At 36.9% G+C, this 14,116-nt stretch overlaps 1 protein-coding gene across 1 annotated transcript in view; it reads right to left on the bottom strand.

The window, feature by feature from the left end:
• The window catches only part of Gbe1 (1,4-alpha-glucan branching enzyme 1), a 241,631-nt gene that overhangs the window by 13,811 nt on the left and 213,704 nt on the right, over window positions 1–14,116 (bottom strand). The window contains exon 14 of the mRNA XM_036203624.1: window positions 12,478–12,608. Within this exon, the coding sequence (XP_036059517.1) occupies window positions 12,478–12,608 (131 nt within the window). The remainder of the gene's footprint in view (window positions 1–12,477; window positions 12,609–14,116) is intronic.

Below are 14,116 nucleotides of genomic sequence, written 5' to 3'. Positions count from 1 at the left end.
TTCCAACAGCCCAGAAAAGGAGGCAGCATTCATAAACACTCTATGGACTTTCAATCCAAAAAACTGCCCTAAATTCAGCTGTGTCAATTACTATCTGTATCTCTAAGCAATACTTGACTGTCATGTGCCTCAGTTTCTCCTCTGCAAATGTGGTAAGAAATCAAAGCCTTTTTTCTTGGATTAAGTGAGGCAGTCTACCCAAGTGCTTAGCCCAGCCTGAAGCACAGGGAGGCTGCTGAAGTTGCTTTCTGTGGTGGAGCAGTTATTACAGAACTGCATTACTGCTCTCTAAGAAGACATAACTGCAAAGTCAGCCTACTTATACTTTATTTGACTTTAGAATCAATTTAGCCAATTCTTTCTTCACAAAGTTGGTCTTTTCTTCTATTGTCTTCGTTCTAACTAGAATCTAAGCTTTTCTTATTGTTTAAAAACTTCTACATTAAAGTTCTATTAATCAGTATACACAGATTTTTGAAAACTAGATATTTAAAAATTTTCATTTTTTTAAATGTAAAATGCCCTTCAAATTTCTGAATATGGTGACTCATTTTGGAAAAGCTTTTCCAATGGCTTATATCCCAAACTAACCATGACCCTATTCTTACTTGCTCTGATAATTTTTTAGTGTTTTAATTTAAATTGGTCTGATTTTTAAAGCTACTTATAAATTTAAAAAAATACTATAGATTCATTATCTTTCAGATCATTTGACATAACTTCTGTCTTTATTTATCCCATTGTTGTTGATAACCTAGCTTATTATTTGTGAGCACATTGTTTCATTATCTTCTTGCAGTTCCACCTTGGATTCAGATTTTCAATCAGTGCTTTTTTTGACCAAACTTTGGGAAAGAATTTCCTAGTACTTTTGTCATAAAATACCAACCTGACCTTTCTTCTCTCATGGGACTGAATTATAATTTTATATTTGTATAAAAAAATGATTCTTATAAAATTTCATTTCATTATCTGTAATGTTTAATACTACTTTATAACCTTTAAGACAGATTTGTAATAGAAACCCTTTTGAGATAAATAACAATAGGTAAACAAGTACATGTAAATGTGAAACAATTAATTCTCAGTAAAAGAAGTGATTGGTATAAGCCTTGGAAATTAGGACTTTACATAATTCTTAGTTGATGGGGATAAATGACAAAAAGTTTATTAAAGACAGGACAAATATATAGACCTTCATTATCATCTTGGATGGTTACCTTTTTTAGTAATTCTATGTAAGTACAGAATTGATGAAAAAGACTATACAAAAATCACATATCTTTTGAATAAGTGGAGCAAAAACATATACTTAGTTGTATCATTCTACTTTAAAGGGTATAAACATTAAAATACTTAAAATGGAGTCCAATGGGCAAAATAGAGGAGGGATTACATGAGCAAGAGATATTGAGACCATGATTGGAAAAAAAACACAGGGACAAATAGCCAAACTAGTGGAAACACATGAACTCTAAATCAATAGCTGAGGAGCCCCCATGGAACTGGATCAGGCCCTCTGGATAAGTGATACAAGATTAGTTTGAACTGTTTAGGAGGACCCCAGGCAGTGGGACCAGGAACTGTCCTTGGTGCATGAGGTGGCTTTTTGGAACCTAGGGCCTATGCTGAGACACTTTGCTCAGCCTTGGTGTAGGGAGGAGGGGACTGGACCTGCCTCAACTGAATCTGCTAGGTTGGGCTGACTCCCCAGGGGAGACCGTGTCTTGGAGGAGGTAGGAATGGGGGGGTGAGGGGGAATGCTAGGAGGTAGGAAGAGAGAGGACAGGGGAATTTGTAGCTGATATGTAAAATTAAATTAATTATAAAATAAAAAATTTTTAAAAAATCACTATATCTGTGGCATTATAAGTATCATTTTTAATATGTAAAGTAACAGAAATATATTAACTTTCAAGAATATTGCTATTTGGATCTTTCTTAGTGCATTAGGAAGTTGAATGAGCCCAGGCTGAGCTAGTTTGGCATAAAGTATGGTGAAGAAATGTGCAGGTTTGGATGTGTGTGTGTGTGTGTGTGTGTGTGTGTGTGTGTGTGTGTGTGTGAGCCAAAGAGCAAACAAACATCATCACCGCAGACAAATTTCTACCAGTTTTTCTGTCTTGTTTTGGGATTACCATGACATTTGGAGAAAAGATATTCAAATAATTCAGTTGAAACCACAGAAGCCAAAAGTATTTCTCAGTAAATTATGACATACTCTAGAAATAAAGTGATTATAACAGACAGATAGCCTTTGTCCAGGAATTAGAATTAACACTGTTAAATGGTGATACTACTCAAAGCAATCAAAAGCCACAATGTGATCACTATCAATTGTCCTCCGACATTATTCAGAGAAAAATGAAGAAAATCTTTCACATGTGTATGAAACCACAGAATATATGGAATAGCCACCAACTTGATAACGAATGAAGTTGGGACGATCATACTATCTGTAGCTGGAAGTTTCCCTGTGTCCCTCCCGGCTCACGGTCAGGACAAATCTCTCACCCACAGTCCTGCAGCCTCTTATAAAATAATCACTCAGAAGCTTGTATTAATTGTAACTGCCTGGGCATTTGCTCAGGCTTATCACTGACTAGCTCTTACACTTAAATTAACCCATAATTCTTATTTATATTTAGCCATATGGCTTGGTACTTTTTCTCATTTCTTCCTTGTCATCCTGTTTCCTGTGTCTGGCTGGTGAACCTGACTCAGCCTTCCTCTTGACAGAATTCTCATCATCTGCTCACCCCACCTATCCTTCCTGACTGGCTACTGGCCAATCAGCATTTGATTAAACCAGTGCACAAGGGCATTATCCCACAGCAACTATCAGGTTCCAAAGTTCAATATAAAACTATAGTAATCATTATAGCACATTAATACCATTATATATATGTGTGTGTGTGTGTGTGTGTGTGTGTGTGTGTGTGTGTGTGTGTGTGTATGCGTGTGTGTGTTTTCCAAAGAGACAGATCAGAGAGCCTGGGAACAAACTCAATCTACTGATCATTGACAATGTTGCCAAGAGTATTTAGTAGAGAATTTGTCTACTCTATAATTGTGGTGGGTAAATTGGATATCCTTTTGGAAGAGAATGGAAATATGTGTACAACATTACTAATTATTGGGGAAATAGTAACCAAAGGTGATAGATACATCACCACTACATATGTGTCAGGATTGCTATGACCAAAGAGTCCAATAATGTTCATTGGCAAGAACATAAAGCAGAGTGGTACCACTGTAAGTTCTTACAGCCACTGTGGAGAATATAATGAAGAAAGACCCATAACCACAAATTCACAATACCAGTCTTAGGTATATAACCAAAGAAAATGAAGCCAGCAGTTTGAAGAATATGCAGATGCCAACAACCCATGTAGAACTGTCCAAAATAACTAAAAAAATGAAACAACATCAATGTCTAAAATGGAATGGATAAAAGATGTAGTGTTTATCTATAATTGAATATTTGACACAAAGGAATTGTTTGTAATAACATATATCCATGAGATGTTATACTAAGGGAAATGAGCCAGCCATAGCAAAACAAATATTATATAAGAACACTTACATGGAGAATCTAAACAAGTTGATTTCTAAAGAGAGATGAACAGTGATTGCTGTGGACTGCAGGGCAAGTTTGAGATCTGGAGAAATGGAAGGCTTTTGGTCAATAAACTCTGGACAGCTAATGCACAGCATGATTAACTTTGGTTAATAATAGAGTTGATAGTGAAACTAACTATGGGTTTTCATTATAGTTATTCTCACCATACATGCAAATGCACATACAGCAAGTGTTATGGAATATTAATTTTAGATGTGTCACATTTGTTTATGCTGTGGAACATTTGTTTAATGATGCGAAGATGTGTTGCATTCTTTTATGTTGTATTTGTTTAACTCTGTGAAGCTGTGTTATTGTGCCTGTGTAAAACAGCTGGTTGATCTAATAAAGAGCAAGGCAGGAGAAAAGATAGGCAGGGCTGGCAGGCAGAGAGAATAAAGGGGATGAGAAATCTGAGAGAAGGAACAGCAAGAAAAGGAGAGGAGGACATCAGAGGCCAGTCACCCAGCTACATAGCAAGCCATGGAGTAAAAGTAAAGAAAGTATACAGAATAGAGAAAGATAATAGCCCAGAGAGGAGAGGTAGACGGGATGATTTAAATTAAGAAAAGCTGGCTAGAAATAAGCCAAGCTAAGGCCTGGCATTTATAAAAAAGAACAAGCATCTGTGTGTAATTATTTGGGAGCTGGGTGGTGGGCCCCCAAAGAGCAAAAGAGTAAAAAACACCTACTAACAAGCATGTAATTGTGTAAGGTGGAGACTATATAGGGTGACTGAAGTAACCATTTGCAATATATCTGTGTACCAAGATAGCATATTGTATACTTTACATCTACATAACTTTATCAGTTAGGATTTAATAAAGCTATAAACATTTTCCATTCATGTTGAGCTGTGAGTTTTTTGAATGTTGCAAACTAGGGTAGCATAAGACAGCTCCCAAACGAATTTGGTCAGAGGAGCCACTAGCTTTTGCAAAGCTGGGGAGAGAACACAAGTAAAAACAGTATTCTAATTAGTGAGATATGCTTTATGTACAGGAATGGCATTGCTGTAAGGCAAAAAAAAAAAAAAAAAAAAAAAAAAAGATGATTTGTCATCCAAATCTAAAACTCTGCTGAAAGAGAGAAACTTGATTAAATTTCATGTATTCACTTACCAGGACTTTGACCTTTTGAAAGTTATGAATCTTTCTGATCCTCATATGTAGATTAAGGATAAGAGCACTAGACCTTGCCAGCCTTACTGACATAATGTGAGATTGGATGGGCCAATGTAAATGGAAGTCTATAAAGTGCTATGGAAATTCAACTTCTGACACTAATTTTAAAATAAGCACAGAGACTTCCTCACCAAAGTAATTCTATTTTATTTGAATGGTCTGCAAAATTCATATTGGAGTTCTATGTCGAAAATATCAGAGTCCATGCTTCCCATTATTCCTAACATTCATTTATCATCACCCACCTGCACTGATCTTGGTTACCGAGCAGAGGCCAAAGCATGCTGGTCAATAGAGAATGCCATCACAGTGTGAACTGTTGAGTCTAAGGGAATGTACTATTTCCTCACGGCAAGGAGCGCGCGCGCACGCGCGCGCGCGAGAGAGAGAAAGAGAGAGAGAGAGAGAGAGAGAGACAGAGAGACAGAGAGACAGAGACAGACAGAGAGAAAGACAATAGACTTGGGTAGGAGGAGTTATTTCACATTAAAATATTCCTACAAAACACAGAAAGGCAGGTGCTAAGAAGCAAAACCGGGAAAATAGTAAAATAGTACAGAACTAAGGGAGGGACTTTGCATGGAACAATGTTCAGTTACAATATCATAAAAGGTGCGAAAGGAATGATAATAGGTTAATGAACTGGGGAGTCAGACATGGAAAGAGGAATTTGGAAAAAGAGAATTCAGGCCATAGTGAGGAAGACTACCTGCTGAGTCCAAATTTTCTAATACATACAATATAATGAAACATAATATAATACAACATAATAGCACAATGCTACTCCCAGGACTTCTGTCCACATCAACTTCCATTACCACACCAAGACAATGAGTAAGTCCTTTGGTGATGAACACACTGAAAAGTAAACAATCTACTTCTTTAGTACAAATAAATGCCAGAGGGAGAATGTGAACACTCAGAGTGTAATAGTCTAGACACTACTCTTGCACAGAAAGCAAATTTACCCACTCCATCTGGAGGCTCTAACAGTTACTTGGGCAGTGGGGAGACAAAAGAGTCAGAGTTCATTTTCTGTTGGGCATTTACTGCTGAGCATGCAACCTCTCCCTAAGAGTAGTTTGTTTCCCCAGTGAGACTTCCTTTTAGAACTTGTCGATAAGTACCTCCTTCAATTACTGGCAATATCATGTATTGTTGTTGAAGGCTATACTATTTCTAAATTCATATTTATCCAGAACAGTATAAACTGGAGGATAAGAATCTAGACTGAACTGTTACGTATGAATTTCCAAAGTCAGGAAATACTCAATGCACTACAGACCCATTAGTGAAAACACAGAAATGCTTGAGTATTTCACATCATTGTAATAAATATTCAGAACAAGTTACCCCTCCATTCCTTATCACTACACCAGACAACAATATAAAAGTTGTGTTTATGCACACACAGTCAGGGGCTGCCTATAATCATATGAATATGTATTATGCCAATCAAAGGTGTTATAGTAGTTATATTTTGATCATCAAACTATTTTCTTGTACTTTGTGATTCATCTCAAATTCCTGAAGTGAAGAAAAAAAAAAGCCAAATCAAATCTTCTTGCCAGGAAAAAAAAATGGTGCTAGCCACTGACTGTCATTAAATGACAAAGACTGCTAAGAAGTATTTAACAATGAAAAAACAATCAAACAGACCCTACAAAAATGTTTAAAACTAATATTGATATCTAGAGACTGAATAAGAGAGTATAGTCAACTCCTGCATGTACATGCATGTGTGTGCATTTCTCAAAATTAAAGATGAAAAGAAATTGCAATAAATATAAAATTGCCATGTACTTCTGTTCCCCTGCTCACCAAAAAAGCATGACAAAGAGATACACAGACACACAACAAGGAAGGAAAGAGGTGCATATGCTTCTAGTCCCTGTTACTTATTTCAGGATACATCCTTGCCCATGTGTTTCGTGTTCTACCCAAACATCTATAACCTATAAAGCCAAAAAGGTGAATCTAGACTCTATGTCTTTAACCCAGAAATCACCTTTCACATTGTACAGTATCCTCTTGACACAGTGTGGCATGTAGTTAATCCTAAATTAATTACTTTGCTTTTATTTGTTTCATAAAGTCCTGATTCTGTATAACAGTGTTACATAACCACACTTCAAAGGCTTCTCTGAACCAAGCAACACAGCCGTGGCCCTGCCTTCAGAGCTCACACTCCAGTGAGTCATCCAAATGACCTTATTTGCTCATTAGAAAACTGCATACCAGTTGCAAATGTCATACTCTGAATTTACATTTTAAAAGGCACATCTTGCAGCATTTTAATAAAAATATTTTTTAGGATCTCAGGTCAAATCCAATTATTTACTCATCTGTTTCCCTTAGCTTTAACTATTTTTGGCCTGTGTTCACATTCTTCTCACGAGCCATGTTTGTGATGGCTCCTTTTAGCATCTGATCTGTGACAGTTGAAATGCCATTTGGAAAGGGGGATGCTATTGTCACGATCATGCCCACCTCCGCCCCAGCAGCATACTGACAGATGACTTAGAAAACCTGTGACTGTTCTGTTGTTTATGCTTCCAGGCTGATATTCATTTTTATAGACCGAGTCATTTGCCTTACAAACAACCTTTAAGGTTATATGTTTGCATGCACTATTATGCAGTAAACTTGGATGCAGTAGAGGGGTTTACATAGAGAGCCATGATGTATCTATATTCCACTCCAGAATACAGAAAGCAACTCCAACAGAAGAAGAAGAAGAAGACCTGAATACCTATGTTTTATTTTAAAAGAACAGTTTTTCCCTTTTGTAGACATTGGTTACAAAGGGAACAAGGAAGAATTCCTGGGGAAGAATATGTGGTAGGTGACTGGAGGTGGATAGGAAGAGAAGATAGGAAGACTGGGAAAGTCTGCAGATTGTTACAATGGTTTGTACAATTTTCTAATGGAACTCATTTTCTTCAGAATTGTATTAAAACAATTTCAACATTATAGAAACAGTAATCACTAATCTCTCCATTGCTTTCACACCAAAACACATGCAGAAAAATAAAAAAAAATAAAGGAAAATGTACCATAAGATTACTAGAAGGGCATGGACTTTGTCATAAACACAATGCTTGATTTTACCAGCTACATGCTGGAGGAAAAGCCTCTGGTACTCACAGGCTTGTCTCCTGGTCTGTTACATGAGACTAATACAATTCTCCTTAGAGGCTGCACAGGGATACAAGACTAAATAAGTAAAAGCAAAACAGATGGCCTTTAGAAGATATATCACACAATACAACATTCCTCACATTACCTAAAAAGTGGCACTACCATTTGTACTGTGTCTTACAAAGAACAGTTTTTCCTTAGGGCCCCACATGTTTTAATTTTTGTTCAGTGCTCACTTGATAATATCCTGGGTGAAGAAATGAAACAGAGATACATAAAATAGAAAGGGTACTGTGTTTTCTCTTTGCAGATGAACAGTGTGAAATAACAAGAAAAAATACTACACTGGGAACATATATTCTAGCTTTCTAACCATGAAATGTGAAGCCTGTCTGTTAGCATGAAGGTCTTAGCTATGTACCATCTCATTGCCATCATCCACTGGACTGAAGGACCCTGGACTTGGTGCACTGAAGATTAACAGCTAAGATGATATATGCTGCATGCGTGTAGGTAAAGGCTCTCTGCTATTGTTCTTGCTATTCTTCTCGACATAGGTACTAGCTCTTTTGAAGAAACAATGTTCAGTCTTTGGGAGTCAACATTGGTGACCATATTTAAAACTTATTGATACAAATGAGTCTTATCTCTCAATTTCCCAAATTTCATAGGACTGCAAAAGATAGCTAAAAGCAAACTTAAAAGTGTTCTCCTCCCTTGCCAAAATAGCTACCTTTACAAGTTCCTGAGAAGACAGTCATCATGAATTCTCCAAAGAGCTGAGTCAGCTTCATGCCTTCCCATTTGATATGTAAGATACACAGGTTCAAAAATTGATACTGCTTGAGAATTCATACATGCTACCTACAACATATTTGTACATCAGAGTGACAGAAGAAATTCAAAGGACATTTGTAGAAACTTGAAATTTTTGTATTGAATAAAGTGTCTTCAGAATTCAGAATCTGAAGAATGTCTTTACTTGATTAATACATCCAGTCTTGATAGCAACTGTCTCCCCTCCATTTACATGCTAGAAAAGCCAATTATCATGGAACATTTTGGTAAAGTCAGAAATACACTAATAGGATCTTAATTTATTCCTATCTCTGTATCTAAAATCAGTCTGTAACAGTTTAAAGGGGAAGAAGTAAGTTAAAAAGACGAAAGGTCAAAAACAGATTAGACTTGCACAATGTTATGGATTATAAAAGGAATATTGAGCTTGGAACAACAAAAATCTCACAAGAAGAGATCTCTCTTTTGCCTAAGGAATATGGCAGAATCTTAACAGATCTGCAATGGAGAACCACCCACTGAAGAGTTCCTTTACCATATGTCACAAAAGGGTAGCTAGAGGTCAAAAACTAATGCCCACTGTACTTTTTTCATGCTAGTATTTGGAATTTTGAGTTAAAAATTATTAACTGAATAAAGAATAAGGGACAAGATATTATACTAGGGAGTCTAAAGAAAAGTTCAAGACTATGAATGAGAGCAGAATGTGTAATATGGTTGCTGCTGGTAGAGAAAATGACATTATACCTCTATTCATCAAAGTGTCAGCATGGAAATGCAGAAATGTGGCACCTGACCTCACCTTGCCAACCCACATTTGGAAACGTGTGCTGCCAGATGTGGCAGCTTCACTTTGGATGGAAGTAGAATTTACTTTTTTAAGAACAACAAAGAAAGAGAAAGGAAGGAAGGAAAGGAGGGAAGAGGAAAGGAAGGAACAGAAGAAGGAAGGAACTCCAGGCATTTGGTATGAAAGAGGGAAGCCTGGGAAGAGGTGGTGGAGGAAAGACAAAGTTTTTAATAATTGAGAACTTCCATGTTCATCTTGTGAAGCAGATCCTTAGGATAAATGTTTCATTAGCAGTCACTCCATTATCAATGACCGTCAGCATAGACTGGGTGTGCAGAACACCACTTTGCAAAACTAAGCTGACACAATGATTTTAGTCTCTGAGTTAGGGTGAGCTGTTGCTTTTTAGGTGGGTAGTCATGAGGCATGGGGCAAGTGTATTTTGGAAGCACTTCCATGCTCCTTTGTCTCAGAAAAGAATCCCCAGTATAGTAAAATGCTCTAAACCAGTCGGTCTTAAATATATGTGAGTATTCAAACAGACATCTCATGCCACCAAGAAAATAGCCAGTGTCAGGAATGTGTTACATCATGTTGAGTCATTTCATGGTCCCATAGGTTCCATAAAACATCACCAAAGCTGTTGATGGCTCTCAAAAACCTGATAGTAAGGCCTACTGCTGAAGAAACACTTACTATGTCACCAAACATGAAGAAATAGAGCTGGCACCCAACTAGAATCTTCAGTATAACTGACTAGGGTTGATGTTGCAGAGAATATTTTGCATGCTACTGGAAGAGAAAAGTAACCCTCAATATCACCCAACCACAAACCCTGTGACCTACAATAGCAATCATACTGGTGCAAATGTGGCACAAATGTTTTGGTATAACCACTAACTACTTTTAATTGGATTGAAAGCTTTCACCATGAGATGAAACCAGTACCTGAAACTAGACAGGCAATAGGCCTCAGGGAATACTTATGACTATTACTCTGCTAAAGTAACATAGCAAGCAAATAACTCCTAATGAGCTATTGCTACATCATTAGACCAGAGCATTGCTCAACCATCATCAGATAAGCTTCTTGCAGTAGATGGCAGTTAACGAAGAGATGCACAATGAACAATGGGCAGGGAATGTGAGACTGTGGAGCACTGAGCCCTCAATGAGATGCTTTTATCAAACCGCTTCTTTCAAAGCACAGGGAGCTTTGCAGAAGAGGACACAGAAAGACTCTCAGTGTCAGAGATGGCAAATGACTGCAAGGATATACTGTCTTCTCTAGTCAAAGAGGAATGATGAACATAAACTCACAGAGACAGAGACAGAACACACAATTCCCATCCAAGTTCCAAAGAGACCACCACCACCACCACCACCACTCTGCAATGACAAAGGGAAGTAGACACAAAGTCCCATGCTAATCTAGAAGTTACAATTGTTACCTGCTGAGACAGGGAAATTCAGTTCTCTCGAATGTAGCATCACTCGCTGGCTGCATCAACCACACTCCAGGGCAGGCCAACTCCAGTTGGCCTATACAAAATGAAATCCATGTTATTTTTTTGTGGACATATATGTATTTTTTAGTTTTATTTGGATATTTTTGTCTTACTAGTTTTCTTATTTATATTTTGGTTTTTGTTTATTTAATTTTTTTTGAGAGAGAGAATATGAAATTAGGTGGGAAGGGAGGGAGGGAAGAGGATCTGGGATGAATTGAAGAAAGGGAAAGAATATGATCAAAATGCATTACATAAAAATTTTAAAATAAAAATTAGTAAAAGGAAACTTTACATTTGCCCTTAACAAACAATTTCAGGGTCCTTTCCCTTTGAAAGAGCTTCACGTGACTGTTGTGAATCTCTCTCCATTACCTTACTTCCAGGCTAGCTATGCTTTAGGTACTCTGTGATAGCCCATGATTAACACCTGAAATTACAATCCTCTTTTCATGTAATCTTTTACTGACTTGGACAAGAAAACTTGCTCTAGTTCATACATTCTTATCAAGCAACTTCCTAGTTCACAAATGGTCAACGATGTAACATAACATCTCAGGAAAAATAAAGCTTAACTAATTACTATATTTAAAAAAAAATCTCTATTATACGATCTCATTTGGGGCTAGTACTTTATTGTAGCCACCATTCTCTAATTAATCTTTTGTACTGCCCATTATCTAAGGATTCCAACCACTGGAATGGGCTTCCTCATTTTACTCTACTACATCCCTGCTAATTCCAAGGTTTAGTAGGCTTATCACTCTTTCCCTCTCCATTTCCCCTTGCTTTCCCATGGAACACTTTTGCTTGTCTCCCATTTATTACCTTATATCTTGCATCATGTTTTGGTTTTACACCTCTCTGCTCTGGCAGTATAGCAAAGACACAAGAAAGAACTGAAAAGGATGCCAAGTAATCGGCAAATACACATAAGTAGAGAACACCAGAAACACTCTCCTTGCTCTTTCTCTTCCGCACTCCCATCCCCAGCCTGCTTCCGGCCAATTCTGATTTAAAAATAAAATAAAATAAAATAAAAAGAGCCATGACCTAAATTTTGAAAGAGACAGAGAAAGGAGGATTATTGAGTTATATATTCTTTCTCAACAGTCAGAGATGAGGGGTAAATAGACGATTATCATAGGCAACTATGAAAGATTTTATATAGAAAAAAAATGAAGTGTGGATTGATTTCTTATTAGAACAAAATACCACGTTCCAAACTTTCCAGGATAGGAATTTTCAGAGTTTAAGCAAAGTTTGTTAATAATTCAGTACAAATACGATGGGCAATGTCAGCCCCCTCAAGTCCCTCACTTTACAGAGAAGGAAACTGAGTTCGAGTTCCATGTTCGTCTTTTTAAAATGTGCTTATACTATGAATACATGCTGAATTTAAATGGCCACATTCACTAGCAGAGCAAAGGATATTTCCCCGGCAATGCCGTCCCAACTCGGTAGTCGGTATAGCTCTTGCTTGGGTGGAAGTTGAAGATGAAGAGGAGTCCTGCTCTCTCAAAGGTGATGGTCTTATTGTCTTCGTGTTTTTCACTCACATAGGCCTGCAAGGAGGGATGCATTACATTCAAATCACTCTGAGATGCTGCGGCAAGAAAACTATTTCCTGGAGGCTTGTTTTTTTGTTCCTAATATGTGTTGTTCATTATTATTCCAAAATGAAATCCCTGATCTCTATAGTTTTACATGTTACAATTATGCCAAACAACATCAAAAAGCAGTTTAAAGAGTATAAGAACCCCACCATCCATGTTCCACCCTGAGAGCACAAACAGAGGATTAATGCTGTGGATAAGTCTGAAGTAAAAATAAAACAAAACATGGCACTTTCAGTATACAGTATTTGTGTATATTAGGCTAAGCATAAGAGCATTTTCCTTGAGACTTTGTTTTAGTACCCAGATTAATGAGGTAACGTAATAAAAGTTTATTTTTCAAAGTTACTGTGAGGTTATATCCAGGTTCAAATTTATAGTTATTCTAAAAATCATACATTATTTTTACATAACTCTGCAGAGAATCAATGGCAACCTAAAGTCTGCTGCAATGTTCTGTGGATATTTCTTAATAATGTGAAAAGGTCTAAAAATAAATCACACTTGCACACTCCTGATTCCTGTTTACGGCTGGCTTTGAAAGCCTTTGCATCTTAGGCTCCGTTTTCACCCAACTCTTATATTGGAGATTTATTGCCATGTTTATCAGCAGCATCCCTCCTGGTAATTTAGCAGTGAGAACTAAGGCTCCAGAGGAAACAGTGTGCCTTTCGGTATTCAACCTTGTTTCTCCTGAAAAGGAGCATCGTTTTTGCTGTTTCTCCTGGAAATGGCATTTCTAATAAACATGATTAGGGCATGCATATCATGTAGCCAGTCTTACTGAATATACAAATACCTTTGTTCAATCACCAAACAAGCAAACTATAGACACTAAAGTAAAAATACATCAACAGTCATTTCAAACAGTATCAATAGAAAGTAAATTGATTGTAACTAATACATACTATAGGTTCATTTTTCCATGAGAAAAAAAAAAAGCCCATACAAAATTTGTACCTGTTAATTAAATTTTCTCAAACTTATTTAAAACTGAGACTTTAAATCTAGAGGAGAGTTCAGACTCATGCAAAGTACAACACAGCATGCAGGTATAATGGCATTTATGGAAATGACAAGTTGGAGACCAGTAAAGAAGGGAAAACAGGAATAAAAAATGTCTAGGTGTTGTTGTAGCCATTTTTTTTTATGACAGCATAATTATTTACACAAAGGAAAGCCAGTCAAAACAATTAAGATGTTGCCACAGCCATTTCCAAAATGGGTTTCATGCAGAGTGTCTGCCATTTATTTTTAACCAATTGAAATGAAAATTGTTAAATTTAAACAATAACAACCAACTAACCAGGAAGCTAAGCAGGGCAGTATGCTTACCATTTTCATTATCTATTGGAGAGATTCCTTTGACATGTTTTGACAACCTACAGTACATTACAGGGCACTACACACTGAATAATGAAGTGATGCTCAGAAGGTCTGCATACAGATTTAAAGCG

The sequence above is a fragment of the Onychomys torridus genome, chromosome 12 (assembly GCF_903995425.1).
Source record: "Onychomys torridus chromosome 12, mOncTor1.1, whole genome shotgun sequence".
Lineage (NCBI taxonomy): Eukaryota > Metazoa > Chordata > Mammalia > Rodentia > Cricetidae > Onychomys > Onychomys torridus.
The sequence above is the reverse complement of the archived record's forward strand: the minus strand, read 5'-3'. Positions and strand labels throughout refer to the sequence as shown.